General features: G+C 55.6%; 2 protein-coding genes across 2 annotated transcripts in view; one reads left to right on the top strand and one right to left on the bottom strand.

Moving 5' to 3' along the window:
- The first annotated feature begins 3,791 nt into the window (after positions 1–3,791).
- DBH (dopamine beta-hydroxylase) lies at positions 3,792–17,324 on the top strand. The gene is made up of 12 exons (XM_063144643.1): positions 3,792–4,148; positions 6,212–6,358; positions 8,119–8,379; positions 9,625–9,801; positions 9,935–10,037; positions 12,750–12,916; positions 13,452–13,595; positions 14,522–14,560; positions 14,828–14,887; positions 15,072–15,199; positions 15,722–15,881; positions 17,174–17,324. The coding sequence occupies exons 1-12, from the start codon at positions 3,798–3,800 to the stop codon at positions 17,309–17,311; spliced, it is 1,875 nt and encodes a 624-aa protein (XP_063000713.1). The 5' UTR covers positions 3,792–3,797; the 3' UTR covers positions 17,312–17,324.
- A 2,919-nt stretch (positions 17,325–20,243) lies between these two features.
- The window catches only part of SARDH (sarcosine dehydrogenase), a 30,613-nt gene continuing 24,708 nt past the window's right edge, over positions 20,244–26,148 (bottom strand). Inside the window, exons 19-22 of the mRNA XM_063144428.1 lie at positions 25,359–25,521; positions 24,173–24,341; positions 23,240–23,375; positions 20,244–20,802 (exon numbers count right to left, since the gene is read on the bottom strand). Of these exons, the coding sequence (XP_063000498.1) occupies positions 20,677–20,802; positions 23,240–23,375; positions 24,173–24,341; positions 25,359–25,521 (594 nt within the window). The 3' untranslated portion in view covers positions 20,244–20,676. The remainder of the gene's footprint in view (positions 20,803–23,239; positions 23,376–24,172; positions 24,342–25,358; positions 25,522–26,148) is intronic.

Here is a 26,148-nt window from a genome sequence, read left to right as displayed (position 1 = left end):
GGCAACTAACTCTGCTTTCATATGAGCAGAGAAAGAGAGAGAGAGAGAGAGAGAGAGAGAGAGAGAGAGAGAGAGAGAGAGAGAGAGAGAGAAAGAAAGAAAGAAAGAAAGAAAGAAAGAAAGAAAGAAAGAAGGAGACCACCCCCAAGATTAGGAGGCTGCTCTTGATGTGTTTCAAGTACTGAATAGTCACACAAACAGGCCTTCCAGGAGTCACGGACACGTGACTGAGGGTTGTTAAGAGGAAGGCTGCCATGAAAAGGCCGCCCGCTGCACGCTGCCTCTTACGACAAAAGCAGATCCGAGGGGCAGGGCAGCGGAGGGCTCCTTCCACCGGCGTCGGCGGAGTGCAGCCTTTGTGTGCTGAAGGAAACACAAAGCCCTGCTGCCGTTTGCCTCTTCCCCGGGGTGCTCATGAATGCTCGGGAACGGCGGGCCTGAACGGCCCCTGTGCAGCTGCCACGCTCCTGCTTTGATCCTAATCGCTCCTCTTCACTTCTGCGCGCGTGGGTGACTCTGCCACAAGGCGGCCTTTGTTGCATTGGCTTGGCACCACGTCAGTCTTGCCCACGGCGCCCGCCCGCCTGCCCCTCCAGGTGGAGCTCCGGCAGGCCCCTGCAGAGGCGGGTTCCAAAGGGGAATAACGGGAGGGGCGTTTGGACGGAGCTGAGGGACATGAGTCCCCAGGGAGGAGCCTGCGGCTTTCTCAGGTCCAGAGTCACAACGTCAGAGGGACTCAGAAGGGGGTGCTGGTCCTTCCTGACAGGAGCCAAGAGCTGGAGGCCGGAGAAAGAAACAGGATTGGGTGCATCGGAGAGGAAAGGGGCCGCCCTCCCCAACCAGGTGCCCTCCAGATGTGTTGGGCTGCAATTCTCAGGAAACCCCCGGCCAGCTGTGCACATCTGGAGAGTCCCAGGCCGGCACAGGGAAATGCAAAACCTGTGGGAGGAGGTCCAGTCTTCAGGCTGCACACTTACCTGAGAAGGAGCCCCACCGGATGCAGTGTGGTGTGCTCTCAAGTGAATACGCATAGGGCTGCCCTGCACACCCTCCTCCCCCCTTGTTACGCTCGCACGTCGCAGCAACCTGGGGTGGGTCGAGACAGGGCCTTCTCAGTGGCCGCTCCCAGGGTCTGGAACTCCCTGGCAAGGGAGGCTGGCTTGGCTCCCTCCCTGCTGCCCTTCTGCTGGCAGACAAAGGCCCTTGTGTTCAAACAGGACTTGGAGCTGTAAGCAGGTCTGTTGGGGCGGGTGCTGGTTTTATTCTGTTATTGTTGTATTTTTAGCGGAATTGTTTTATGATCCGTTTAAGTTTATTTTTGCTGGTTTGTTTAGATCCCACAGTGGTCAGCAGCATTGAATACCATTTTCTCAGTAGAAACTTAGGCCAGGCCGGGCCTTCCAGGACCTTGAGCAGCTCCCAGTTAGCTGAGACTCAGGCAAGGGGAGCTGTTGATTCAGCGACAGTTCGAGGCCTTCTGCAGCCTTAGGAGGACAAGCAGCAAAAGACCTGCAGTGAACTCCACCCCCTCAGAGAAGCACTTTGTTTCTTAAAAGGCTACTGCTTGGTTTGTAGCCACTGGTTCCTGCAGGGTGGGAGGGCCCTCTGCATCTGAGGAGCCAGGAGAGGCACATCCTCTGGCCTGGAAGGCCCTGGCCTAGTGGAGGTGTGAGGGGGTCTCCTCTGCCCGTGAGTCTGCTTTGGAGACAGAGGGAGGATCAAGGTTGGGGAACATGGCAGAGGATGTGTCTGCAGAAGTTTCCACTGACACCCCTCTCAACTCAGGGCCCTCAGCCCCAGAAGAGCCCAGGCCCCTGATTCCGGAGGGGACTGTATGGACACCCCCAATTTCTGAAGCTTCTGGTTCTATAGTCACTGTCACACTCCAGCTGCCTCTGTGCCGTCACAGCCAAGGACTTCAAAAACAAGCATGATCCCTTTAAGGGGGAAGGCCCCATGCTGTGTGTGGGAGGAGACAGCTTCCTCTAGGTAGGTGAAGTCCTATTTAAGGCTCAGTTGCAGTCTCCTGCTTGTTGGAGCAACATGCAAGTTGAGCTTGACGGGCTTCCAGCAGCGTTTGGAGCACCCCGTGATGCCATTTTCCCACTCCTTGGTTTCTTCAACTGATATCTGACCTTGCTTCTGGACTCTCCAGAGTGCTGACCATCCTGGAACTTGACCTTCCTGTGTCTGACCTTCCCTGTTGGAGTGGGACTCTTGGTTGTTGTTTGTATCCCTGAGAGCTTAGGTGGGGCAGCACCCTATTGACTGGACTAACCTCAGTATCCCAAAGGGACTCACAGCCTGAAATGGTACAGCCTGGCAAAGATTCTTTCATGTCCCTGGTTCTTTTCACTCTGTTTTATGGCTTCTGTTTTTAATCTGCTATGAGAGGAGCATGATCAGGAGAGATGTTGGGGCACCAAAGCAGAGAAAACCCCTCGCTCCCAGGGAGCCCAGACAAGTCTGAAACCCCTCCCCATCATTCCATCTGCACAGAGGCCCTTGATGCACAGAGGTCTGTCTGGTTTCTCACATTTACGGCATCGCAGTGTTGTGCTCCTCCTGTTCCCCTGAACTCCCAGACCCACCCCCCCAGGGGTGGCACACCAGCTGTGCGCTTGTCTCTGGGTATCCGATCTCCAGGAGTGGAGTCAAGGGCTTCCTTCTGCTGCTTCAGCGTTCCTGCGGCATCCGGCTGAAGGAGCCTGAAAGGCAGCCTGGCGCTGAGCACCAGGCCTCCCAAACCGAGCAAGAGCCGAGGAGGTCAGGCGTGGGAGCAAGCTGTTGGGCTGGTGCGGCTGCGGAAGAGGGAGGGAATTTCTGCCAGGGCAGCTTTTCTTTCACCTGGGAGGTGACAAGCGGCTGAAATTCTCTCCTCTCTGCGGCCCTTAATGGTCTAGGAGGTGAGCGCAGCATGCCGCTGCCTTGTGAGGCTGTCTGGGTGTCCCCCGTTGGAGGGAGGGCGCTGCACACGACCAGACCCCAAGCCTTTTGCACCCCTTCCAAGCTATGTCCACTCCAAGGCATCGCTGCTGAAGTTTGAGTCAAGTGTGGGCAGTATTAGGGTGGCCACGTTGCTAAAAGGAGAGGGAATGCCCCTGCCCCACCCATGCGTTGCCCATGCGGATGCAGAAGCACAGATGCAAATGTAGAAGCAACAACTTCCATTTAAATAGGGACACAAGACCCTCCTGCCCTAGAGGAGAAGGCTCCGTGCCCGCAGCTCACTCTACTGTCCAGCTGTGATCTCTTGGTGGGGCCCCCCACGGCCCCTGCTGTGCTCCGCTCGCCTTTCTGGTGGTCCTCGATCTTTAAAACAGAATTGGTCTGGACTTGGCTGTCCTCCCGCACCAGCCCTTCAAAGGCAGGCCAGTTCTGAAGGCTGGCCCAGCTCTTTGGGGGAAGCAGTTTGCCTCGGGGGAAGCCCCACGCCTGAGGTAGGCCAGGCAGCTGTGCGGTGCGCAGGTGAGCTCCCTGTTTAGGCCTCCTACTCAGGGAGCATTAGGAGGCCGTTGAAAATGAAGGAGAAATCCATCCAGTCTAGTTCAATTCCCGCTGATACTGTCCACGGACAATCAGAGCCCATTAAAGAGAAGCAGAGAACATGAAGTGTTTGGACCGGGGGTGGGGGTGGACATGAGGTGGGGGCGGGGGAAGGGTCAATGCTGCAATCCAATTTCCCATCCACCAAATGCAATTAAGGGTATTACTTACCCAGGATGCCTGGGAGGGCAAAGCGTATAAATGGGGAAAGCCAAGCACTCCCAGGGCTTTTTCTTCCCAGGACGCAAACCATGGGGTGGCAGCAGCGGCGGCGGCAGACAAAGCCCTCCTGCCCGACTTTCCGGCTGCGGGAAGTGGCGTCCATGTATTTCACGGTGGTCGCGGTATTCCTGGTCATCCTGGTGGTCGCCTTGCAGGGCACGGTTCCTGCTGAGAATTACTTCCCGTACAAAGTGCCGCTGGACCCCCAGGGGGCCTTGGAGCTCTCGTGGAACGTCAGCTACCACCGGGAGGAGGTGCACTTCCAGATCCTGGCCAAGGAGCTGAAATACGGGCTCCTGTTCGGCATGTCGGACCGAGGAGGCTTCGAGAACGCTGATCTGGCCGTCCTCTGGAGCGACGGACTCCAGTCCTATTTTGCGGTAAGTGCGTTCCCACACATCCCGACTTCCTGGAGCTCGTGACCAGGAATGATCTTCCTCTGGGTCTGGGGTTGCATTTCAGCCTGATTTGAGCACAGCTCTGGAAATAGTTCCTTGGGTCCCAGCACAGCCCCCAAGAAACCTGGAAAATAAATTTACCAGCGTTTGGTATTGCCAGCTAAGGGGACGCCCTCCCAGGACTGGCTGGCCCCTTGCTAAAGCCTGGTTCTGGAAGACGATGTACCTTACGAGGATTTTACCACATAAACCATGTGTAGAATGACCTTTCCCCCACCCCGCACCCCTAGCATTCCAGTTGGAATCCCCTGGCACCTATTTCCTTTCAAGTTCAATATTGACCCAGAAACAGGGTTTTGCCCAATTAACTGAGCCTGTGGTGTTTGTCGGGCAGTGGGGAGATTGGTTTGCCTGGGTGTGATGATGCAAACACTGTGGTTTTGAGGCAGAGTTTATTTGGAGCGCTTCGAGAGGTGTGGAGCCCTCTCCCCGGCAGGAAATAAATCCACCCACCCTCTTGGGAGCACCATCCCTTTCGCTGCCCTCAAACACAGATGTCCCTGCTTGAACAGCATCTGTAACTTGGCAAAGGTGTAGGTGAGATTTGGTGGCAAGGCCAGGACCACAGCAGTTGGGGGGTGCCAGGGCAATGCCTTCCCCAGTGAGTGCCAGTTGCCAACCAGAGGCAAGAGAGGTGAGGGGCCGGGAGGACTTGCGGGCTGCACAAATCCCTTCTGGTCTCCCTGGCTACTTGATGGCCTTTGCCATGTCGCTCCATCCTCCACCCCCTCTCTTTTACGCCTGCTAGTCTGGTCCCCCCATCGAAGGGATGGGTGGGTGGAGTCCACTCCCGCTTACCTTCAGCATGAGGTACCCCAAAGTTATTTTCTCACTCCCTGTACACTCTTTTGATTCTTTGCTCCAAAAAGAAAAAGGAAAGAACAGACAACTTTGAAGCAGCTCACCAGGAAAGCTTCCCCTGGGAGGGACAAGCCCTCTGCACCCAAAAGCCACGCTTGTTTTAGAGGTGTTATAGCGTAAAAGGGGAACAGAATATACCCAACTGTATTTGCTCCCGCATTAAACTTTGTGTTCAGTACGCCCTCTCACCCCAGCCCAAACGTGTTCCATCACAATTCCCGCCGATGAATAAGTGGGGTGTGCAGGACCAGTTTTCCTTCCCACATTTCCAAGTAATCACCAAATAATTGCTAGCATGGAGTGACATAATAAATGCCATTTTTTCTGATCGGTGAGGCTTTTTTCAAAAAAAAGGTGGGTGATTGTGGCTGTTGCCAGAGGAGATTTCTCTCCACAGAGATGTGCAGAACAGAAAGAAAAAGTGGTCATACTTTTATTGAACGCTTTGAACGATGTCCATGTATTTAGTGGCGCGTCCTTCTGACGGCTGCACTCGGTAGGACCTTTTTGGCATACAGCTGTGCAGGATCGGTCCACGCATCAAAAAAAGGGCGATCTGAACGTCTCCCATGTGTATCCCAGGGCCCTGCTTCCGGAACTTCAGGCAGGAGGCGCACATGTGCTCCCTTAGCTTAGATGCTGGGATAGATAATTCCATGGAATCTTTCTCTGGAGGAGGCCTGTTCTTTGGGTAGATTACAAACAGTGAAAAGGTTCAATTACCATACAAATGGTTAAAAATATCAAATGCAATGCAAATATTTTTTAAAAACACCACAACAAACAGCCCAGAGATCACTGAAACAGCTGCAAAAGTCTTTGGCTGGGTAGACAGAGGGGGCTGCCCCTCCACAAGGCAGGGGGGACGCAGCCTCCAGCCCTACCTGGAGGTGATGCCTGGGATTGAGCCGGGGACCCTTCGACGTTCAGTTTGGACCAACATGAGAAAGCCTTAACTGTGGTCTTACGCCGGCAGCCTTTTTCACGCTCGCCACTTCTTTAGCCCGGGAGAAGCCCTGCAACGTGGCCCTTGCTTTTTGCTGGCCAGCAATGGCAGGAGGGCTGCACCACAAAGACCTGCACTGCCTCAGATGTGACGCCTAATTGGCTTCTTTTCTCTGCAGGACGCCTGGACCGACCGGGAAGGGCAGCTGCACATGGACTCCCAACAGGACTACGAGCTCCTCAGAGCCCAGAAAAGCCCCGGGGGCCTCGCTCTGCTCTTCAAAAGGCCCTTTAGCACCTGCGACCCAAAGGACTATTTCATAGAGGTAGCGCCTGTCTGCCTCCAACCGCTCAAAATGTGCCGAGTGGCCTTTCAAAAGGTTCCAGGAGCACCACAGAAACCCTGCACATTATGGCTTAGATTGACCACTGAGACATTGCATGAACATGGAAACATTTCCAGTTTCCTCATTTGGTTTGCGTTGAAATCAAAGTCTTGATTTTCAGTTTTGAATGGGAAGTTTTACCTCCCCATTTCTCAGGGCCCGGGAGATTTGTGATCTCTTAATTCACCCCCCCCCTCAAACCCCACAATAGTTTTGACAGGTGCCAAATGCAGATGTTTTGGACTACAGCTCCCAGCATGCCTGACCATTGGCGACTGACCTCCAACACATCTTCAGAGCACACGGTTGGGGAAGAGACGTCAACTTCTGACCAATATCGAATGCTCTTGGCATGTGAAATACTACATGCCATTGCATTCCATCTACCAAACATCAAATATTCAAAGTAGAGGCACTTCAAACATTTGACCTAAAGTGGAAATGGAAGCAATTTTAAGGCAATCATTTCTCAGGCAAAACAGGGCTTAGCCCAAAGAGTTTAATTAGGTTGAAGTCAAATAGGGCTGGCCCTCATGGGTTGGACCCAGGTTTACACTGCAGGTTAACTGTGCTGTTGGCAGTGGACTCTTCCCGCACCACCCCCACCACCACCCCCGGGGTCTCCTGAAAATGCTGCACAGAGAGTCAGGAGACCCTGCAGAATGGGACGTGCTGTGGTGTTGGGGGATCACCCGAAGCTGGACGGAGGAATCTTGCATGAGCAAGGAAGGCAGATCCTGGTGTGTGCGTGTGCGTGTGTTCTAAAAATAGTATTCGAACAGACGCTGTTCTTGAGGCATGTTTCTCTGCTAGAGTATTTCACCAAAGTAATATTTTGAAACTTTCAAAAGGTTCTTTAAAATTTACAATGTGAAATTGTGATTTGCATGTACTGCTTTCCTAGTGTAGGTGCAGATAGATAGATAGATAGATAGATAGATAGATAGATAGATAGATAGATATCCTCTCTATTCTTTTAATTCAGTAGATGATCAGCACAATCTGTCACCTCCAGCTGCTGGGGAACCCAAGAAGGGTTCAGGGCCCCCTGCTCGGTGCAGACAGAACGTTTGACCGGAGAGGGAGAGGCCCTTGGGCCCCAATCCAGCTCCGGGGCCCTTTCCATGTCCTTCCATCGAGTCATCACTTAGTACATTTAAATGAGACACCAACAGAGGGTTTCACAGGCCGTACGCCTAAAGAGAGCTTTATAACGATAATATTTGTGGTCTTGAAATCCATTATTTTATGAGCTCCATTCTTCTTGTAAAAAATGGGTTGCTGGTCGCTGTTTTGGTTTTGTGCTTCTCTATATGGTGATGCATATGACATACAATGGATGCTTTTATCTCATCTCATTTGAGTTATGGTTTGTGTCATCTGCTCATTCATGATGGTTCAGTCATCCTTTCAACCTCCGTATGCTTCCCATCAAACCATGCCAGGAAGTTGACATCTTAATCCTGAGATGTTTCAACATTTGGTGGCTTCTCTCTTTTTGTTGTTGTTGTTGTTGTTGTTGTTGATGATGATGATGATGATGGCTTCCTCTAGCCAACACCCAAGGAGGTGGTGGGAGCAGAGGAGCCAGGGTTTCACCCACAGGCTTCCTGGCACATGCTCCAGGGCACCTGGCATTCCCGCCCCCCGCAAAGCAGCATGGGGTCACTGACCGTGGGGCCTCCTGTTTCTCATCTCAGGATGGCACCGTACATCTCATCTATGGGATTCTGGCGAAACCATTCCCTTCCCTCCAAGCCATCAATGTTTCTGCGATCCTCCAGAAAGGACTGCAAAGGGTGCAGCTCCTGAAACCCAAGATCCACATCCCTCAGCTGCCTGGGGACCTGAAGACCTTGGAGATCAGAGCCCCTGATGTGGAGATACCCAGCCAAGAGACCACCTACTGGTGCTATGTCCAGGAGCTTCCAGAAGGCTTTGCAAAGCATCACATTGTCATGGTGGGTGGCTTCAGGGCTGATGTCAAGGGTGGGCATCGTGGGGCACCACGCCAACCTTAGCAGGGGCCCGCAGGAGTTGCCCCTCCTCCTCTTCCCCATTTGCATCCTGCCTGGTCACCTGCCTCTCGCTTTGGCCCAGAAGACAGAAATAGCAGGGAAGAATGCGCTATCTCTCTCCCCCTCCCACAGATTTCTTCTGAACCAACCCCCTGACCCCCGCCCCCTTAATGTCACCTCAGTCCTTGCAACGCCGGGCGCTCCCTCCCTCCCTCGCCGGGTCTGGCACGAGCTGCTCACGCTCCAACAGTGCAAGAGTGAAATCGGAGAACTGAGCTAACGGTGGGGAAGCCGAGCTGCCGAGGGGGCCTTTCCAGCCAAACTCCTTACTCATCAGCTGTGCAGTGCATTTGTCAGGGCCGGTTGCTTGCGAGGCGGGGGTGGGGGAGGAATGGGGTGCTTCAGCAGATCTCAAAGTCACCGCCGCCCACAGAAGAAGCCTCCCAAGGTGGCCAACACCCCAGGTGCGGATGCCGAAGAGCGGGCAAGGTGGGAAGGAGGCGCGTCGCTCCCCGGCGCCAGCAAGGAGCCCGTTTGTAGCGGCTCCTCCGCACCACCGCGCCGTTCCTTTGGCCAGGCCCAAGTGGGCTGGAGGTGGGGCGTGAGCGAGGTGTTGCAGCACAGGATGAGCCGCTTGCTTCGGGGTCAAGTAGGAGCTCTGCCCGTCTTCAAGACTGGCCTTGGGGCAACAGGTTGTTCCGTCTCTACACTCTTCGCCAGGGGCTGAGTAACAGTGCTCCGGTGGGGCTGACTGGGCCTGTGGGAATCCCTCTCCCCAGAGGCCAGTAGGGAGAGCCAGCCCCATGGACCCACCACTGGGAGACAACCTCCCTGCTTCTCCGTGTGGGGTGGGGAGAGGCAAGAAGCGGTGCCTCTTCCTTGGTGGCAGAGGGAAGCGCCGGCCCCTCTTCATTGCCCGAGAAAGCCTCTGAGCCCCACCTGCACCCCTGAGGCGTTCCTGGCCCCTGAAGAGGGCAGCGGCTGGAGCCTCCCCCGCCGGCAAGAGCATTTGTTGGTTGCGTATTTCAAGGAATGAAAAGGCGGGAGGGGGACGGCACCTCCGGGGTCCCTCAGGGAAGGCGTAGCGGGGGCATCTGGGGTCCTGCGTCCCACGCGTTGCGTCCCCTGCCTTTAGAGCGCCGGCTCAACGGCGGCATCCATTCACCCGAGTCCTTTCCTTCTTTACAGTACGAACCGGTTGCCACGGAGGGCAACGAAGCCCTTGTCCACCACATGGAGGTCTTCCAATGCGCAGCACAGTTCAAGACCTTCCCGCGTTACAGCGGGCCATGCGACTCCAAGATGAAGCCGGAACGGCTCAACTACTGCAGGCATGTCCTGGCCGCCTGGGCCATGGGGGCACAGGTGCGTCCGCGCGTCCCTCCCTCCCTCCCACCCAATGGCCACCACCGGGTCAGCGCAAGAACTGCCACCGAGGGTTGAGAACGAGGATCCGTGGTGCCCTCCCGCAAGCTCTGGCCCATTCCTCTCCTCACAGGCCTTTTACTACCCAGAAGAGGCAGGCCTTGCCTTCGGAGGACCGGGCTCCTCCAGATTCCTGCGCCTGGAGGTTCACTACCACAATCCCCTGGAGCTCAAAGGTAGGCGCGGCTCTGGACCCAGGCAAGAGCCCCCAGGAGGGGGTTTGCTGCCCCAATTTTGGAAGCGGGGGAGGCAGCTCTTGGAGCGGAGGGAGGCAGCCAGGGGAACAGACCACAGCGAGTGTGGCCTAGTGGTGAGAGTGTTGGACTGGGGAGACGCAGGTTCAAGTCCCCACTTGGCCATGAAGCTCACTGGGTGACTTTCGGGCGAGACAAGGCATCTCCCAGGAAGAGGACAAAGGCTTGTGTGTACAATGTGCACACACTCCTTATGTGCACAGGTGCAAGCGGAGCACTCGTGGCTCTCATTTCAACCAAAGTGCAATGCGTCTCTTGCCACAGTGGGGAAAGGTGGTGCTGAAGTGCCCTGTGAGCCCACGCCATGGCCCGGGTGCTGAGCATGGCGTGGGGCTCTGCCACTCCCGCCACTGATGCGTCTTTGGCTTCCCTCTGGGATTGGACGGGACAGCCCTTCGAAGAGAGGACTGCCCAGTGTAGAGTAGGCCACCTGGATGCACTAGTGAGGAGGGAGTCAGCTGCCACGGCATCCTGAGGCAGGGCTCCTGCGCCCTTTGCTAGCTGGTGATATGCAGCCTGTGCAACCTTTTATGCCGCTGAGTCTGACTTCCAGGCAGCTGGGAGTTCCGCCAGGAGAGCAGCCCTTCCGTCCGTCCTCCCAACAGGTGAGGGAGGCTCCATACCATCCCGGCAGCTGTGGGCCTCCCCTCTTGCGCAAGGCCTCCCTGTGCAGGTGCTTGTTTGGGGCAAGGCCACGGACGCCCCCTCCTGCCTGCCCCGTGAGCCAGGACAGTGCGGCCGCTTCCTCACGGCACAGTGGCTGCTGAGTTCCTGGAGATGCCTTCCGAAAGAGCAGGCTAGAGATGGCGGCTCTCACTTCCACTGCGCTTGGGCGGGTTTTTGAAGAAGAGGGAAGATGAGGCACCGAGTGACGGCATTTACATAAACTCCGAGTTTCTTGCTCCTTGGCTTCCTGAGAGTAATTTTAGAAAGCCAAAGCATCTGTGCTGCTCTTCAGTCACACCACGCTCCGTGTGCTGGGAGGTGGCTCAGCTCTCAATAACAGGTTGGCTTCTTCCCTAAGAGCCAATAGTATCTGCCTGGTTATTCTTATCCATGTGATGTGCCCAAGCTGGAGACAGAAGCTCAGAAGGAGTTAGATAATCTGGACTGTGCCCCAAATAAACAAGCGATCTCCCTTTCCTTCACAGCTTCAAGGCACCCCATATCTGCAGAAGTAGCCCAAGCAGTTGCAATTGGGCAGCTGTCATCCATGGCTTGGCCACGCTGCAAGTAGGCAACTGGGATGCCCTCCACATGGGGCCACCCTTGAGGAGCGTCCAAAAGCTTCCATAGGCGCAAAATGCAGCAGCTGGGCTGCTAACCGGAGCACGGTTTGGGGAGCAGATTCCCCATCCTAAAAGATCTGCACTGGTTGCCAGTGTTTTCCTAGGGCTCAATGCAAGACGTTGGTCTTCACCTTTAAAGCTCTGAATGGCTTTCAGAAATGGGAGTGAAGACACACACCTAGCCTTCCCCCACACACACACACTTCAATAGTGTTATCGTCCTGATGTTCTTTCTTGTGTTTATTTTAAATTGGTTGTGTGCCATTAATACTAAAATAATGGTGGTACAGTCCCCCCCGCAAGGCGATGAGAAATGCTCCAGATGCCTCTTGTCTCATCAGTGCAGCTCCGCAATGAGGAAGGGAAGGCCCCCGTGGGGCTCCTGCAGGTTTCAGCAGCATGTTCCTGCAGAAGAACAACTCAGCAGGGCTGTGGGTGGGTGTGGCCGGGGGTAGGGGGGCACGCGCACGAGCCTGGCTAGTTTTCAAGCCCTTTTTGCTCCCCCCCCCACCCTGGCATCTTACCCTGGTCCCCAGCGGGGCCCTTACCCTGCAGAGACACCTCCGGCTGAGTCAGAGTCTGCTGCCAAGGCAGCCTCTTCCGCTCGGATCGGCTGCTAATTACAGCCTCGGGCAAAGGAAGGCGGTGCGTCACCCAGCGCTGTTGTGGGCACACCACAAAGTCCCCACGTCCTGACATTCCCAGGTTGGCTAGGAAGGTGCCGTTATTGGCTGTGGGAATCTCCTGAAAGAAAAGGAAAAGAAAGGGGAGGGGGAAACCCTCAGGCTGGTTGCTTTTCCCAAACAGAAACCCAGAGTCAGGTTTTAAGACGTCCCCCTCTGGCAAGACTTGGGGGAAGCAGTTCAGGCCAGAGAGCAAAGCAGCAGCCAAGACCAAAACCAGAAATGCAAGAGTCAGGTAGACCCTGTTGCTCACGTGAGGCTCAGCTGGGAAGGGAGGCCCTTCCTGCCTGCCTGCCCAGGAGCAGCCAAGAACCAGGCTGGGTGGGAGGAGACAAGCCGGACCGAGAAGGGTCCTCCCACGCACTTGCACAGCTGGCCAGATGGGACAGGGGTGCACCATTCCCAGAACCATGGAGAGATGCGGGTGGGGTGGGTGGGTGTGGAGGCAGAAGGGGAGACCTGGCAGACTCCACCTCTCAGGGAGGTCCAGGGGAATCGCCCGGTGGTGCATCTTTACTTCATGTATATGTTGCCTTTCTCCCAGGGTCCACACTTAATGCAATGAATTGTTATCTGCATCTTTACCTGCGAAGAAGACCACCCCTGCCAGGACCAGGTTTTGCACAGCACTGATCCGGATGTGCCCTTTTGCTTTCCCCCAGGACGCCACGACTCCTCCGGGATCCGCCTCTATTATACGGCCTCGCTCCGGCGTTACGACGCCGGCATCATGGAGCTGGGCTTGGTCTACACGCCGGTGATGGCGATCCCCCCGGGCGAGAGCCATTTCTACTTGACGGGGTACTGCACCGACAAATGCTCCCAGCTGGTGAGTACGTCTGCGGCCACGAGCTTCTTCAGCTCCACCGGGTACGCCGTCCACGCGGGCTCCTTCCCCGCTCGGTCCCAACAGGACAGGAAATAACTCATCCAGCTGCAGGGATGGCAGAATTCAGGGAAGGAGGGGTCAGGGGCCCTGCGGTTGGGAGCGGGGGCAGCGGGCAGGGGGATTTGACGGCAGCAGCACACGAAGCCAAGGACTTGTGGCCTGTGCTGGGAAGGGTGATAAAAGCCACCAGGATTTCCAGAGTAGCAGCCCTGGGTTGGGCTGTTGCAGCAAAAATGACAGAGTCTTGTGGCACCTTAAAGTTGACCACATTCACTCTGGCAGCAGACGCTTTGGTCCGCTTCATCAGAGGTGAAGCGGAGGCTACTCAGATGTTCCACGTGGATTTACGATGACGCGTAACCTCAGTGCTCCCACCCCCACCCGTCCCCTCCCCTCCCCGGCGCTCGGATGGGATTGTGCTCTTGGTGGTCCGATGCGCCGTGGCCTGAGCGCGTGGATGTCCCACACACACCAGGCTTTGCCACCTGACGGGATCCACATCTTCGCCTCTCAACTCCACACCCACTTGACCGGGAGGAGCGTGGTGACGGTGCTGTCACGAGGAGGCAAAGAGAGGGGAATCGTCAACCGCGACAGCCACTACAGCCCTCACTTCCAGGTAGGGGGGCGGCCTTTAATCTCTGAGAGTGCACAGAGCGCAGTTGTGGCTGCAAGGGAGGGGAAAAAACGCTGGGTTGGCCCCATTCAGAACTATTGCATTAATATGTATTTGGAAACATTTAACTCGGATTGTCAACCCATTAAATATTATTTTGTTTGATCAATCATCACCTGTTAGCTCCATCCATTGCAGTTAGATAAATGTAAACATTCCCAAACTCGATATTGGCACCTTGTGGAGATCTTGAAAGACAAGCGAGATCGCTTACGATTTAGTAGATAAATGGCCGCCATTCCAACAGCACTTAAATGCTCAGTGGGTTGGATCCAGACTGATGCTGGGTGCACTGCTGGTGGAAGGGGCCTTACCCACCCCTTCCTTCCCACAGCAGTCCCTCCAGCCCCCTAAAAATGCTACCCAAAGAGTTGGGAGCCCCCAATGAATGGGGTGAGCTGTGGTGTAGTGGGGAGGGGGAGGCATCCCCTAAAATTGGATGGAAGGACCTTCCATGAGTGTAGGTCTTCCTCTCATGGAAAGCAGGTCCAAAACTAGCCATCTAGGAAAGGTTCAGATCTCCCCAAATCATAGAATAATAGAATAGTGGGAAGGGGCTTACAAGTCCATCGAGTCCAACCACCTACTCGATGCAGGGAACCACCCTAGAGCATCCCTGACAGATGGTTGTCCAGCTGCCTCTTGGATCAAGGGGATCCTGTCATTTGATGTTGGTTGTCTTTTTAAAAGCGATGTTTCTAGGCCTCAATGTAACAGAAGTCTCTAAGCAGCCTATGTTTTCAGGCGGCAGAGGTTCTGTGCCCTGCAGGGCCACCTCTCATGACCTTTTGTGACTTTCCTCTTCCTGCCCCAACTTCCGTGCACTGACCAACGCTCTGCTTCTCTGCCTGGCTCCTCTCTTCCTCTAGGAGATCCGCATGTTAAAGGAAGTGGTGTCTGTCTTTCCGGTAAGTCTGCACCGAAAGGAGGCCTTCCTGGCTCATAGAGCCATAGAAGCACAGAAGTTATAATACTCATCAAAAGCCTAACATAGTGCAGAAGGCCTCTCCACAGCTTCCGTGGGTAGCTAGCGGTTTGGGGGGCTGCCCCACTGACCCTTTGCAGCTGGGGGAATTTCCTCCCCAGAACCTGACGTTCCGCTCCAGCTGCTTTGCACACTGTGACGTCAGAACTTCTGCAGGGAGCGTATCAAAGGCGTGTTTATCTATCCACAGGGGGACGTCCTGAGAACAACTTGCATGTACAACACTGAGGACAGGACTGACGCCACTGTGGTGAGCAGAACTGGAGATGTGCAAATATAACTTGGCCCCCAGTTTAGAGCTGGGCGGGCGGGGGGGGGGATTCCATGCCCAAAACTCTCCTTTGCAAATGTTGCTGCTGAACATTCGCCCCCTTGCACCACGGGGCTGGTCCTCTGCTCGTGCACGGCTGCTTCTCTCCTCCTCTCATGCGCAGGGTGGGTTCGGCATCACGGACGAAATGTGTGTCAACTACGTCCACTACTACCCCCAGACGGAGTTGGAGCTGTGTAAGAGCGTGGTGGATCTGGGCTACCTGCACCGCTATTTCAAGCTTGTGAACAGGTAAGGCGGGGCAACTGCGCTGGGTTCCAATCCATTTCCAACGGGCAACAGATGGGGAGGGCATCGCCGGCACTTTTTCATAGCCGGAGCACCGGTGTCACCTGCCCTCCCTCGCCGCACCTCAGACTTCCCTGTTCCCCCGAGGTGAGCTGCAATCCTCACTGTTTTCACAGCCGCAATATATTGTTCCTGGTTGCAATGTTGACATATTTGGGGGTAGAGAAACCCGCCAGCTTTACAGAAGACCTGGTGGAGATGAAACCCCCTAAGAATGGGTTTGTCAATATGGATCAACATGGCCGCCTGAAGCGCTGGACTCTCCTTGGGTGGGGGAGGGGGCGCAGGTATGGGGACCGCGTCTTTCTTTCAGAGCCCCCGAGGAAGGTTGTGTTGAAACAGGCTGGGGATGATGTATCTCTTGCTATGAAAATTCCTTATATCTCTTAGTACCTTTTTGTAGCTTTGCTGCTTCTCCCATTTTTCATCCCTTTTCCTGATATGAGACATTTCTCCTTCTGGTAGGTTTAATGACGAGGATATCTGCACATGCCCAGAGACATCTGTCACACAGCAGTTTTCCTCTGTTCCATGGAATTCTTTCAGCAGAGGTGTCCTGAAATCCCTGTACGACTTTGCCCCAATTTCTATGCATTGCAACAAGTCCTCCGCTGTCCGTTTTCCGGTAGGTACAGGGGAGGGGGATGAGCCGATGGGGAACCATACGGGGTGTGTGTGCAGGCTTCTCCGTTGAGACTCCAGGAGCCTTTGGACAAAGTTCATTTTCTTGGCTTCTTGGTGCAAAAAAGGTCACAGGGCCCCGGAGGGACCATCCAGTTCAGCCTTCCTCAACCGCGCGCCCTCGCGATGTGTGGGACTGCAACTCCCATCATCCAGATGGGAGTTGCAATCCATCTGGAGCACAACAGGTTAGTCAAGGCAGATGTCGTTCTTTAACCAGATGGTGGGAAAATGTCCCTTTTCTTTCCCCACACTGTGGTGTTCCCATTTGGGGCAAGTATTAAGGGTGTGTGCTGTTGTAGTTTTTAAAGGAAAGATAAAACTGAAACAAGCAGAGCTCTCATTCCTTACATATTCTGGTGACGTTCATTTTGTAACAAACCAGTTCGGCAGTAGAACGGAGTGTGCCTCAGGAGGTGGCGGATTCTCCTTCGCTGGAGGTGTTCCACATGAGGCTAGGCGCCCACCCGTCAGGGATGCTGCAGCTGCCCCAGGCAGGTCTGGGTAAGGGAGTGGACTAGATGTTCTCCAGGGTCCCTCCCAATTCTATGATGAGTTGCCAGCATTCCTTGGATGCAAACGGGTGATGCCGAACTCCCAAGCTCCAGAGAAGCTCCTCCTGGGTTTTCATGTAGACGTTAAGCAACACGGGACAGAGGAGAATTATAGGCCGAGGGGTTGAGCAGGGGTCTCCCAGCACCGCCTTCTGGGTCCTGCCTTCCGGGAGGGACTGGAACCATCACCAAACAAGGCCCCCCAAAGACCCACAATTCACAGGATCTCGGGATGCCTCAGGAGGGCCATGGGGCACACCAGCTGCTCTGGTGCATCTCAACCATCCCCTTGGCTTTCGAGTGTCCTGGCGTGAGCACCAGAGTTTGGATGGAAAAGAAACGAGGCTCTTGAGTGCTGACTTCATGGGCTTGATGTCCTAGTTGGCCATTCCCGGGGCGGCTCTGGCATCCGTACCAGGCACAACGGCAATTGGAGGCTGCATCGCAGAAGCACGTTGGCTGCAGCTGATGCGCCATGAACGGCCGCTGGTGAGAAGGGGATTGCTGGCTTTGCACAGAATGCCTTCCCCAGTTCACCATGCTCTCCCACAGTGTGCAGCGCTGACAGCCTCCACCAAAGGCTTTCTGATGAAGGAAGGGGGGCGCTCGCCCATAGGGGCCCTGTGCTGGATGAAGCCGGTTGCTCCTTACGCTGCTTCTGCCCCCTCCCTTCTCTCCACAGGGCGAATGGGAGAAGCAGCCGCTGCCGAAGATCGTGGAGGCGCTGCCGGAGCCGGGCCCGCACTGTGAGGGCCGCCTGGGCCGTCTCCTCGCCGCCTCTCCCACGGTGGTCCAACTTGACAAGGCGGCAGCGACCTAAGAGCCGGCCGGACAGCCGGCCGGACAGCCCTCCTCTTGGTTGGGCCCCGCTCGGATTTCTCTGCCGCCTCAGCGCTCGACTCGCAGACACAAACCCGTCAATCACATTGGTAAATAAAGCCATGATGACCAAGGAGAGGCCAGCCCCCCCCAGTGCTCAGCCAGCACCAGCCCCTCTCCCCGCCCCAGAGAACGGCCCGTGGCAGGAGCACCACACCTGGCTGAATGAGAGCTGATCCTTTATTTACCCAAGGGCGGGCAGGTGGGCGGGCGGGCGGGGAGAAACTGTGTCTGCCATAGTTGTGGCAGACCTGATGTTCAGGCTTCACCTGTTGAGTGTCTGCCTGTCTCTTCCAGCTCTGTGTTTGCTAATTGAGAGATTGAGGAGGAGCATGAGCAGCCGGTGGGAAGGGGGAGCGCACTGGGCGGGTCTTGATGAAGGCGGCCCCACAGCCTGGGGCCGGCACTGGTCCTGGGCAACAGTGCCCGGTGACTCCAGCTTCTGTGCCAAGGCTGTGGTCCTTACCCCACCTCCTCTGAGCTGCCTGCCTCTCCCACGCTGGGCAGCTCCAGAGCCCTGCCTCCGTCTTTCTCACCCGCGATGACTGCTGTAAGGGCCCACTGGCCAGTCTGGTGCTCCAGGGTTGGTCTCCTCATCAAACCTTTCTATAAACACCGATGGCAAAATAAAGCTGTGTCATTTCTTTGTAATATTTCTGTCAGTGATCTAATTTCCCTAGTTTCCTTTTAAATAATTAGTTAATGAATGAATATAATAAAGATATTTACTTAGTGATCCGCAAAGGACAAGATTAGCTTCCTGGGAATGACTGTTGCAGAAGACATGTTTTAGTAGGTGCCAGAAACCTAAATGGTGGGTGCCTGCCTGATTTCTAGAGGTATCACAGAATCCTAGAATAGTAGAGTTGGAAGGGGCCTCTAAGGCCATCCAGTCCAACCCCCTGCTCAATGCAGGAATACACCCTACAGCATCCCTGACAGATGGTTGTCCAGCTGCCTGTTGAAGGCCTTTTGGGTGGGAGAGTCCACAGCCTCCCTGGGTCATGGGTTCCATTGTCGTACTGCTCTATCAGTCAGGACGTTTTTCCTGATGTCCAGCCGGAATCTGACTTCCTGTAACTTGAGCCTGTTATTCCGTGTCCTGCACTCTGGGAGGGTCAAGAAGAGATCCTGGCTGTCCTCTGTGTGAAAACCTTTCAAGTAATTGAAGAGTGCTCTCAGGTCTCCCCTCAGCCTTCTCTTCTCCAGGCTAAACATGCCCAGTTCTTCCAGTCTCTCCTCAGAGGCCTTTGTTTCCAGACCCCCGGGGAGTTCCAGAGAGTCGAAGCCACGGCACTAAAGGCCCACTTGCACCCCACACCTGTGCAAAACATCCCTCTGTATCCAGTTTTGTCGGACTCAAGGGTACACGGGCAGGTTTGCGTATGTGTGAAGGAGGGTAATGAAGAGCCACTTCTTCCCCAGGCTCCGTGCCATGGGACCGAGTCTCACAGGGTCAAAGGCCCAGGACTTACTCGTGGGGATGCTGATGTCATCTGCCTGCCCCCCCCCTTGACTTCCCTGTGTCCTCTGAGTTTAGCTGCAATTTCCACAGCAGTTGAGGGTGGGAACTGACGTTCCCAATGACCACCGATTGATCCCTGTTGTAATGCAACACCTTTTGGGGATGTTTGGTCTTGAATGGGCAAGGAAAACGCATCCGCGTTACCAAAGACCTGTTGCTCCCGGCTGAGATGAAAGCTCCTGGAACTGGTTTGTGGATGGGCGTCAACCCGACTGCCTACATTTTGGGGCTCTCCTCGAGGGCGTAGCTATGGGGGGAGGGGTGTCAAATTCCAAATTTGCCCCTCCGCTACTGCCGCCCTCCTTCTCCTACTTTCTCTGGACTGCCCCCAAAGCGGCTGACCCCCCAAGGGAGCGCTGCACCGCACAGGACTGCCTTCCCGCACGCCTGGCCATGGCGGTCTCTTCCAGGGCATGCGGACCCCCTCTAAGGCACCTGGTCCAAAGCAGCTCCGCCTCCACCGCGCAGCCTGAGCCGCTCTGCTTTCACTGAACTGAAGCCGGGACGAAGGTAAGGAGGCCTTGGGAAGGCCTCTCTGCCTGCCCCCATCCCTGCCGCCCCTTCCTTCCGCAGTCTGAGGGCTGGGATGCATCCCGCCCAGGGAGGGGAGCGGGAAGGGCTCTTGTGCAGGAGGCGACGCTGTTTCCCCAAGCATGAGTCCGCCGCCAGGGGTGTCCTCCAAGAACCCAAAGGCGATGTTTTCCAAGTGTTGAGCTCAAATCCCCAGGTCTAAGCGGCTGGTGAATCATTTTAAGTTTCCGCTGATTAATCAGAGAGGGTCAAACGGAGGCTTGAGTAATATGCAACTGTATTTAAGTGTAATTCATGGATTAATTCATCGACGGAGGGGAAGAAAAGGGAGATTTAGGAAGTAGGGAGGAGCGGAAGGAGGTTTGCAGGAGGTCAAGAGGGGCATTTCCACCCCAGGGAGGCTGAAGCGACGCCCATCTGTCACTGGCTGGAAGCAGACTTAAAAAGAGCCACTGCGGCAGGGATGTTTGGGGCTTTCATCCCAAAGGCTGAAGGGATGGAAAAGAGTGGGTTGGTCAAAGGCAAAAGCCCCCCCCCCCGAAATGCCAGCACTTTTTACCTTGAAGCTTCTTCCTGCCAGCAGCAAAGATCCTAGAGCGGCATTTCAGCATTTTGGTACGACAGGAAAACTCCACAACAGCTGGGAAACCGCCCAATGGGAGAAAGGGGCGTGGCCTCCTGAGGACCCCCCCTTTTCCGAGGTGGGTCTTGATCCAGCCTAAGGCAGCTTCCGAGGTGTGTGTGTCCCCCCCCCCCGCCCCACTCCATACTCCTGGTGGGAATGATGTGATCCAGCACAAATGGTGCCATTTGCAGGGCAAATGTTAGTTTTATTTATATGCAAAGTTCGACTGTTAATGTACTCGGAGGTCTCTAATGATTTTGTAATTAAGGGCAAAAGGAGACAGAAGGCTCTGGGGGGGGGGTGAGTGGGGGGGTGTCCTCTGGCAGTAACTGGCCATTCATGCCAGGAGGGGCAGCTGGGTGCCCGACCACGCGATTGTTACCAAAGCTCAGCCAGCGAGAGGGCCACGCTCAGTGGCCGCATGGGATGATGGAGATGAATGCCCCCAGCCTGCCCTGCTTGGGAGACCCCCACCCCCGCCCCCGCCCCTTGCAGCCCGATCCAGCCTCAGGGCTCTTCTGGTGTCCTTACAGGGCTGTGGGAAGGACCGGCTGAATCGTGAGCCCCTCGCAGTCCAAGGCCTTTGTCTCTTCTCCATCCATACAGCGGTCTCTGTCCACCAGGCTCAGTAGTCCCCTTTCACTCTCCTGTTCTCCGGATCGAAGGGCGACTTTGTGTGAGCTTTGGCTGCATAGGGGACCCCCATCCGCTCCAGCTGGTATTCGCCGCTTCTCACGAAGTCCAGGGAGGCCTGAGGAGGAGACAAAGGGGTGTGTGTTTCCACCCATTGGCTCACGAGGGGCTGGACGCAGATGGAACTCTGCTCTTAGAGGTTCTGCCCCACAGGCCCACTGGAATCACTCTCGAGGCTGGAAGGACACTGCTGCATCTTGTGGCAGGGAGTTACACAAGACCAGGCGCATCGGTGATGAGGGAGCTCTGGTTGGCCCCTTCCACAAACCGGCTTCATTGGCTGACCTGGAGTTCTCGTCTTGGAAGGGAAATCCTCCCCCCACACACACAATGTTCGCCATGCCGTTACCCATGAAGCCGGTTTGTTGGGGGGGGGGGCAACCGGGGCTCTGGTGGGGCCCCTCCCGTGTAGGATCCCATGTGACTCTCCCAAGCCGTTCCCTTTCCTCGGACATTTTAGTAGCCCTTACCAGCCCTTTGCCCAGGGCCCCGGCAGCATGACGGAGGTGGCCAAACTGTCCTGTCCTGCTGGGGGTCCAACCCCCCCAGCCCCCCCAAATGGCCACACACCCCTTGTTGCTTCCTGGCTTTTGTGCAGTTTCTTCCCTATTCTGGAGGGGCGAGATGCCTCTGCAGAGGGTCAGTTGCAGGCAGCAAGAGCGGGAAGCCCAAACAGGCTGGCGTTTTTCTGCCTGTGCAGCCCTCAGGCTGAGAGCCGCTCCCCACCTCAGCTGTACGCAGCGTTTCCAACCGATGCCTCCGTTGGCCCTTCCCAAATCCCCCTTAAGACGAGGGCGCCTTTCCCACCACTAGCAGGCTCCTGCCCTCCAATATTCTCCTCCATTCTCCGTTCTCCGAAGGCTGCAATTAGCATGCAAATCAGGCCGGGGGGGGGGGGGGATCATGCCGACTTGGGAAGCGCAAAGCCCACGCACGGAACACCTGCCGGCACGCGTGCACACGCACCGCTCGCGGGGAACGTGCCAAAACGGCACGGCAGGACCAGCGCTGCCCTCGGAAGAGTCGGGCCCCGTGTGGCACCACCTCCCACGGCCTCAATTGGGGGCTCGTCTTGCCCCAACAGAGGCAGGCGGTCCTTGGAGGCAGAGCCCCTGCCTGGCAAATAACAGGGCTCCTGTCATTCCCAGGGCAATTTCATGGGGGCCTCTGAAAATCAGAGAAAAGAGCTTTCTGGCTGATCCCTTGGGCTTTGGGTTGGGGGGGGGCAAGGAGGGGCATCAGGTTCTCTCCTGTCAATCTCTTGCAGCACCTTTTTAGACACACACACACACACACACACACACACACACACACGGGGTCAGTTTGGAGTGCGAAGAGGGGATTTTAAGTTGCTTTAGGGCACCATCCTATCCGGATGCCCATCAGCCTCCAAACTCTGAGGCGTACTCCGCCCTCTGCTCTGCACACAGCTAGGTGGGCAGCGGAAGGGCAAGAGGCCGGGGGCAGCCAGGGGGCCATTCAGAAGCCTTCCGCCCCAGTCTCCCCACTTCCCTGCCCACAGAACTGCCCCCTTTCCCTCCTCCCTGAGTTCACAGAGGCAGCTGGCACAGTTCTCTTCACACCAGAGAGGAGGAGGAGGAGGAGGCGGTGGCGGTGGCAGGGAACTTGGACTCCTGGGTCCCAAGTCAGGGCACTGGCTCTGACCTTGGAGCCTGGAATCTGAAGTCTCCTAAGGGCCTCTCTAATAATCTGTTAACCACTTCGAAAATGGTGTGCACTGCTGAACCTTTCACAGAACGCACTGTGAACGCGCAGGATTCGACTTCACAAGCTCAGAGTCTGCGTGGATTTCACGGTCTTCCAGGGAGGCCCTTCTCTCACAGGCTCGTTTGGTGGGGACGTGAGCCAGGGCCTTCTCAGGGCTGCTCCCTGGCTGTGGAACTCCCTGCCGAGGCAAACTAGCCTGGCTAGTCCTTCTGCTGGCAGCAAAGACGTTTCTGTTCAAGCAGGCCTTGGCCATGTAAGCCAACCACTCACTGAAAGGGCTTTCAAACAGTGGGTTTCCTTCCTTTAGGGTTCCATTCTTAATTTAAGGGACACTGTCTGGGGCGGGCGGGTGGCCAGCCGTGCCTTTGCCTGGCTTTGCCGTTTGCGCCAGCTGCGCCATGTCCTGGGGGAGGAGGATCGTGGGTCTTCATCGCCTCTCGCTGCGACGACATTGCCAGGGACAACGTGCTGCCTCAATGCCCCGCCTTCCCCTCCCCTGTGACCGGAGCAATATCTCGGGAAATGTCTTTAGACGCTTCACTGATCTAATTCAGCTGGTCAATCATTAAAAAGATCGAGCAAATAATTCAGACTCAAACCAGCTAATGGAGTTTCCCCTCTGGGCCTTGGCTCCCTGGACACCGTTGAACGCATCGCAGTTGTTTTCAAACATTACATTTCAACGCGTCCCTGAAAAGCATTTTACGCCTTGAAAACCGTGTTCTCCGCGTTCCCCCGTCCCGTCCCGGGCAGGGTCCCACACTCACCGGCCCTCCTTCAGGGTCGTGGATGTACCCGTAGGCAACCGTTTTATTAATAGCGTGTCCGAAGTCTGCCCTGCGGATGTGCCCCACAGCCCGGTTGTTCCTCCAGATGGCTTCCAGGCCAAAGAGGGGCACCTTCCTAAAGAAACAACACATACATACACAGAGAGAAAACAGCTGGGTCGCCCTGGGGCGTGCGTGCGTGTGTGAGATGGTGGCCCAGCCTCGGCGAAGCCAGAGTTCGTGCTGCAAACCAGCCTTGCTACAAGCACAGGAGGTGGGTAGAAAGAGCAAAGAGTTCAGCCGAACCAAACATTTGCAAGCAGACACCGAACCATTTGCCACTTCACATCTTGAATGTGAAATCTTGGCCTCAGAAGCCAAGTGATTGCTATTATTACTGTTTATTGCATTTATATTCCGCTCCATAGCCGAAGCTCTCTGGGCGGTTCACGTAACATATTGGCATGATGTTGGCATCTCAGGATCGTTTTGGCCGGCTTCAAATGTGAGATTTCAGTCAGCTCCTAAATACTGCTGCACCTCAGCTATCAAAGACCGTCCATGATAAATAGGCGTGACGGATTGTCAGAAATTAAATACCGCCGCATGCCAACCCCAACCCTAAAGGACGCTCTGAGATCTTAATGATAAAGGGCAGGATATAAATATTTTAAATAAATAAATAAATACCGTGATGTCTCAACAGTCAAATACAGCCAAATCTCAAACCCTGAAATCAAAAATAGCAGCACACCAAATTTTCTGCAAGTATCTGCAGGGTATCTATCTGACATCAGAATCTGCAGGGGACACTGAATGGGAGCAAATGAGCTTCAGCGTCCAGGGAGCCCTTCGAGGGATGAAGGACAACGTGAGCCCCGTCAGACAACCTGGGCAAAAGGGACGCCCGTCCGCCTGCCGCTCGCTACTCACTCGTCGATGGTGAAGCAGACCAGGCGGCGGGATATTCCAGCTGCTTTCCGGGCCTCCGTGGCTTCCCGTCCGAGGAAAGGGATGTCCGACTTGAGCTTGCACGTGAAGGCCAGGCCGGCTTCTAGGGGGCTGTCGTCGGAGCGGAGGTCCGCGTGCCAGTGCCGGTAACCTGACAGGGTTATAGGGTTATGGATTTGTCCAGGGACTGAGCCCCAGCCAGACATAGCTGGGCACCCTGGCTCTGCTGAGCAGGTGGGAGAAGGGTGAGGGCTGCAGAAACGCAGAAAGAGCTGTTTTCTTTCCCCTCTGGCACAAATTTTAATCTGTTCCAAAAAAAGAATTGTGAAACTGTTATTGGAAGTGTTTGTTTTGAGTACTCAAAGCTCATATTTCTAAGAGAGGGAACATGAATCCCAGTGACAGGTTTGCTCCCTGGTGGCAGCTACAGTGGAGGGAGTAAGGAGGCAGCCCAGGTGTGCCAGGGCCTTGGGGAACAGAGAGAAGGGCACAGGGTCACCTGTGGAAGGTTGCTGCCATTTGTGGGCCCAAAACATGACAACAAATGTAGCCGTGGTTCTGGCCCAACTTTTGACTTTCCTCCCTGCTCCTCTGGCTCTTGAGGAACCCCACCCCACCCCCTAGACATGGCTGCCCTTGTCTGAGATCCATTGGCACAGACCGGGCATGTGGCCGCGAAGAAGATCCAAAGTGTCGGGCATCACAACTTCCAGAGAGAAGGGATTATCCCGCCTTATCCAGGCAGATGAGTCAGGAATACAAGCAGGATTCCAGGGATGTCTGAAGCCGGAGTCCAAGGAGGAATCTCACGCGGGAAGACCTGCCCACTCTAGCTGAGGACTCTGCGGTGGCGAGTGCGCCCGAAAGGCTATTTTTAATTTCAATCTGCTTTTTCGTTTAAAAGGGCAGGTTAATTTTAAATTCTGGCTGCTCCACGTGTCGGAGCTGGTGTCTGGAGCGGTGGTCCAAAATGTTTTATTCTGCTGTTCCGTACTGTTCTTTCACTTCTGTTATTTTTAGTTATCAATGTATTTTTATAATATTTTTGTAGTGATGGTCCATAATTGTGAGTGTTTCTCTGAAATGCCCATGCAGCCTTTCAAAATGTATTCACATTTTAGGAATAAACGCTTACTTCTTTATTTACAACAAGTCGGATCCAGCCCACCTTTCTCGATGCTGAGCGAGTCGATGGCCCTGTAGCCGGCGTTGGCGATGCCGTGCTCGGCTCCGGCCTTCATGACCGACCGGTAGACCCGGACGCAATGCTCCTTGGGCACGTGAAGCTCCCAACCCATCTCCCCCACGAACGACAGCCGCATGGCCCGGACCTGGCAGGCGAAGCAAGAGAGCAGGGAAGGATCGGGTGAGGAGGGAAGGCCGGGGGGGCCCTTGCCCTCCCCTGGGCAGAAGAGATTGGGGAGGCAGGACGTGGAAGGAGTGGCAGAGCCCTCGCTTTGCAGGCAGGAGACCCCCAGCTTGATCCCTGGGGAAACTCTTGCCTGAAGCCCTGGAGAGCCTCTGCTGCCAGGCCGTGCCGGCGGCACTTCTGGGCTCGGCAGACCAAGGGCCCGGCTCTGGCTGTGGCATCTTCCTGGGCTCCCAAGCCATGGAGGGAGGAGGCCAGGAATCCCTCAGTGGCGTGGGTGGGTGGGTGAGTTGAAAGCTGGATTCCTCTCTGGGGAGTCTTGCCCAGGCTCCCAAAGGTCTTCTCCAACCCAGAGATTAGGGCAGACCGGCAGCATTCTGAAATGGCGCTCACCGCCCTCGCTCGCCCTTCTTACATCAGTAGGACTCGCCCTGAATAAATATGGCACAACGTAGTCATCTAATGCAGCGTGGGAAAGGGCCGAGAAAGCCGTCTAGAAACCCAGGCTTCTTTGTGGGAAAAGGGAACCTTGCCTTGAGCTTTCGGAGGGCCTGCCTGACTCCTGGCGCAGGCCGCTGGAGAGGTCACG

This window comes from Elgaria multicarinata, chromosome 19 (assembly GCF_023053635.1).
Source record: "Elgaria multicarinata webbii isolate HBS135686 ecotype San Diego chromosome 19, rElgMul1.1.pri, whole genome shotgun sequence".
Lineage (NCBI taxonomy): Eukaryota > Metazoa > Chordata > Lepidosauria > Squamata > Anguidae > Elgaria > Elgaria multicarinata.
Note: the sequence above shows the minus strand (reverse complement) of the source record. Positions and strands in the feature narration are given on the sequence as shown.

Bases quoted from the DNA above. Each gene is read 5' to 3' on its own strand.
- DBH (XM_063144643.1), top strand. From the start codon at position 3,798: ATGGGGTGGCAGCAGCGGCGGCGGCAGACAAAGCCCTCCTGCCCGACT. The intron at 10,038-12,749 runs GTAGGCGCGGCT...GCTTTCCCCCAG, and splicing joins CAATCCCCTGGAGCTCAAAG to GACGCCACGACTCCTCCGGG. The intron at 14,888-15,071 runs GTGAGCAGAACT...TCTCATGCGCAG, and splicing joins ACAGGACTGACGCCACTGTG to GGTGGGTTCGGCATCACGGA.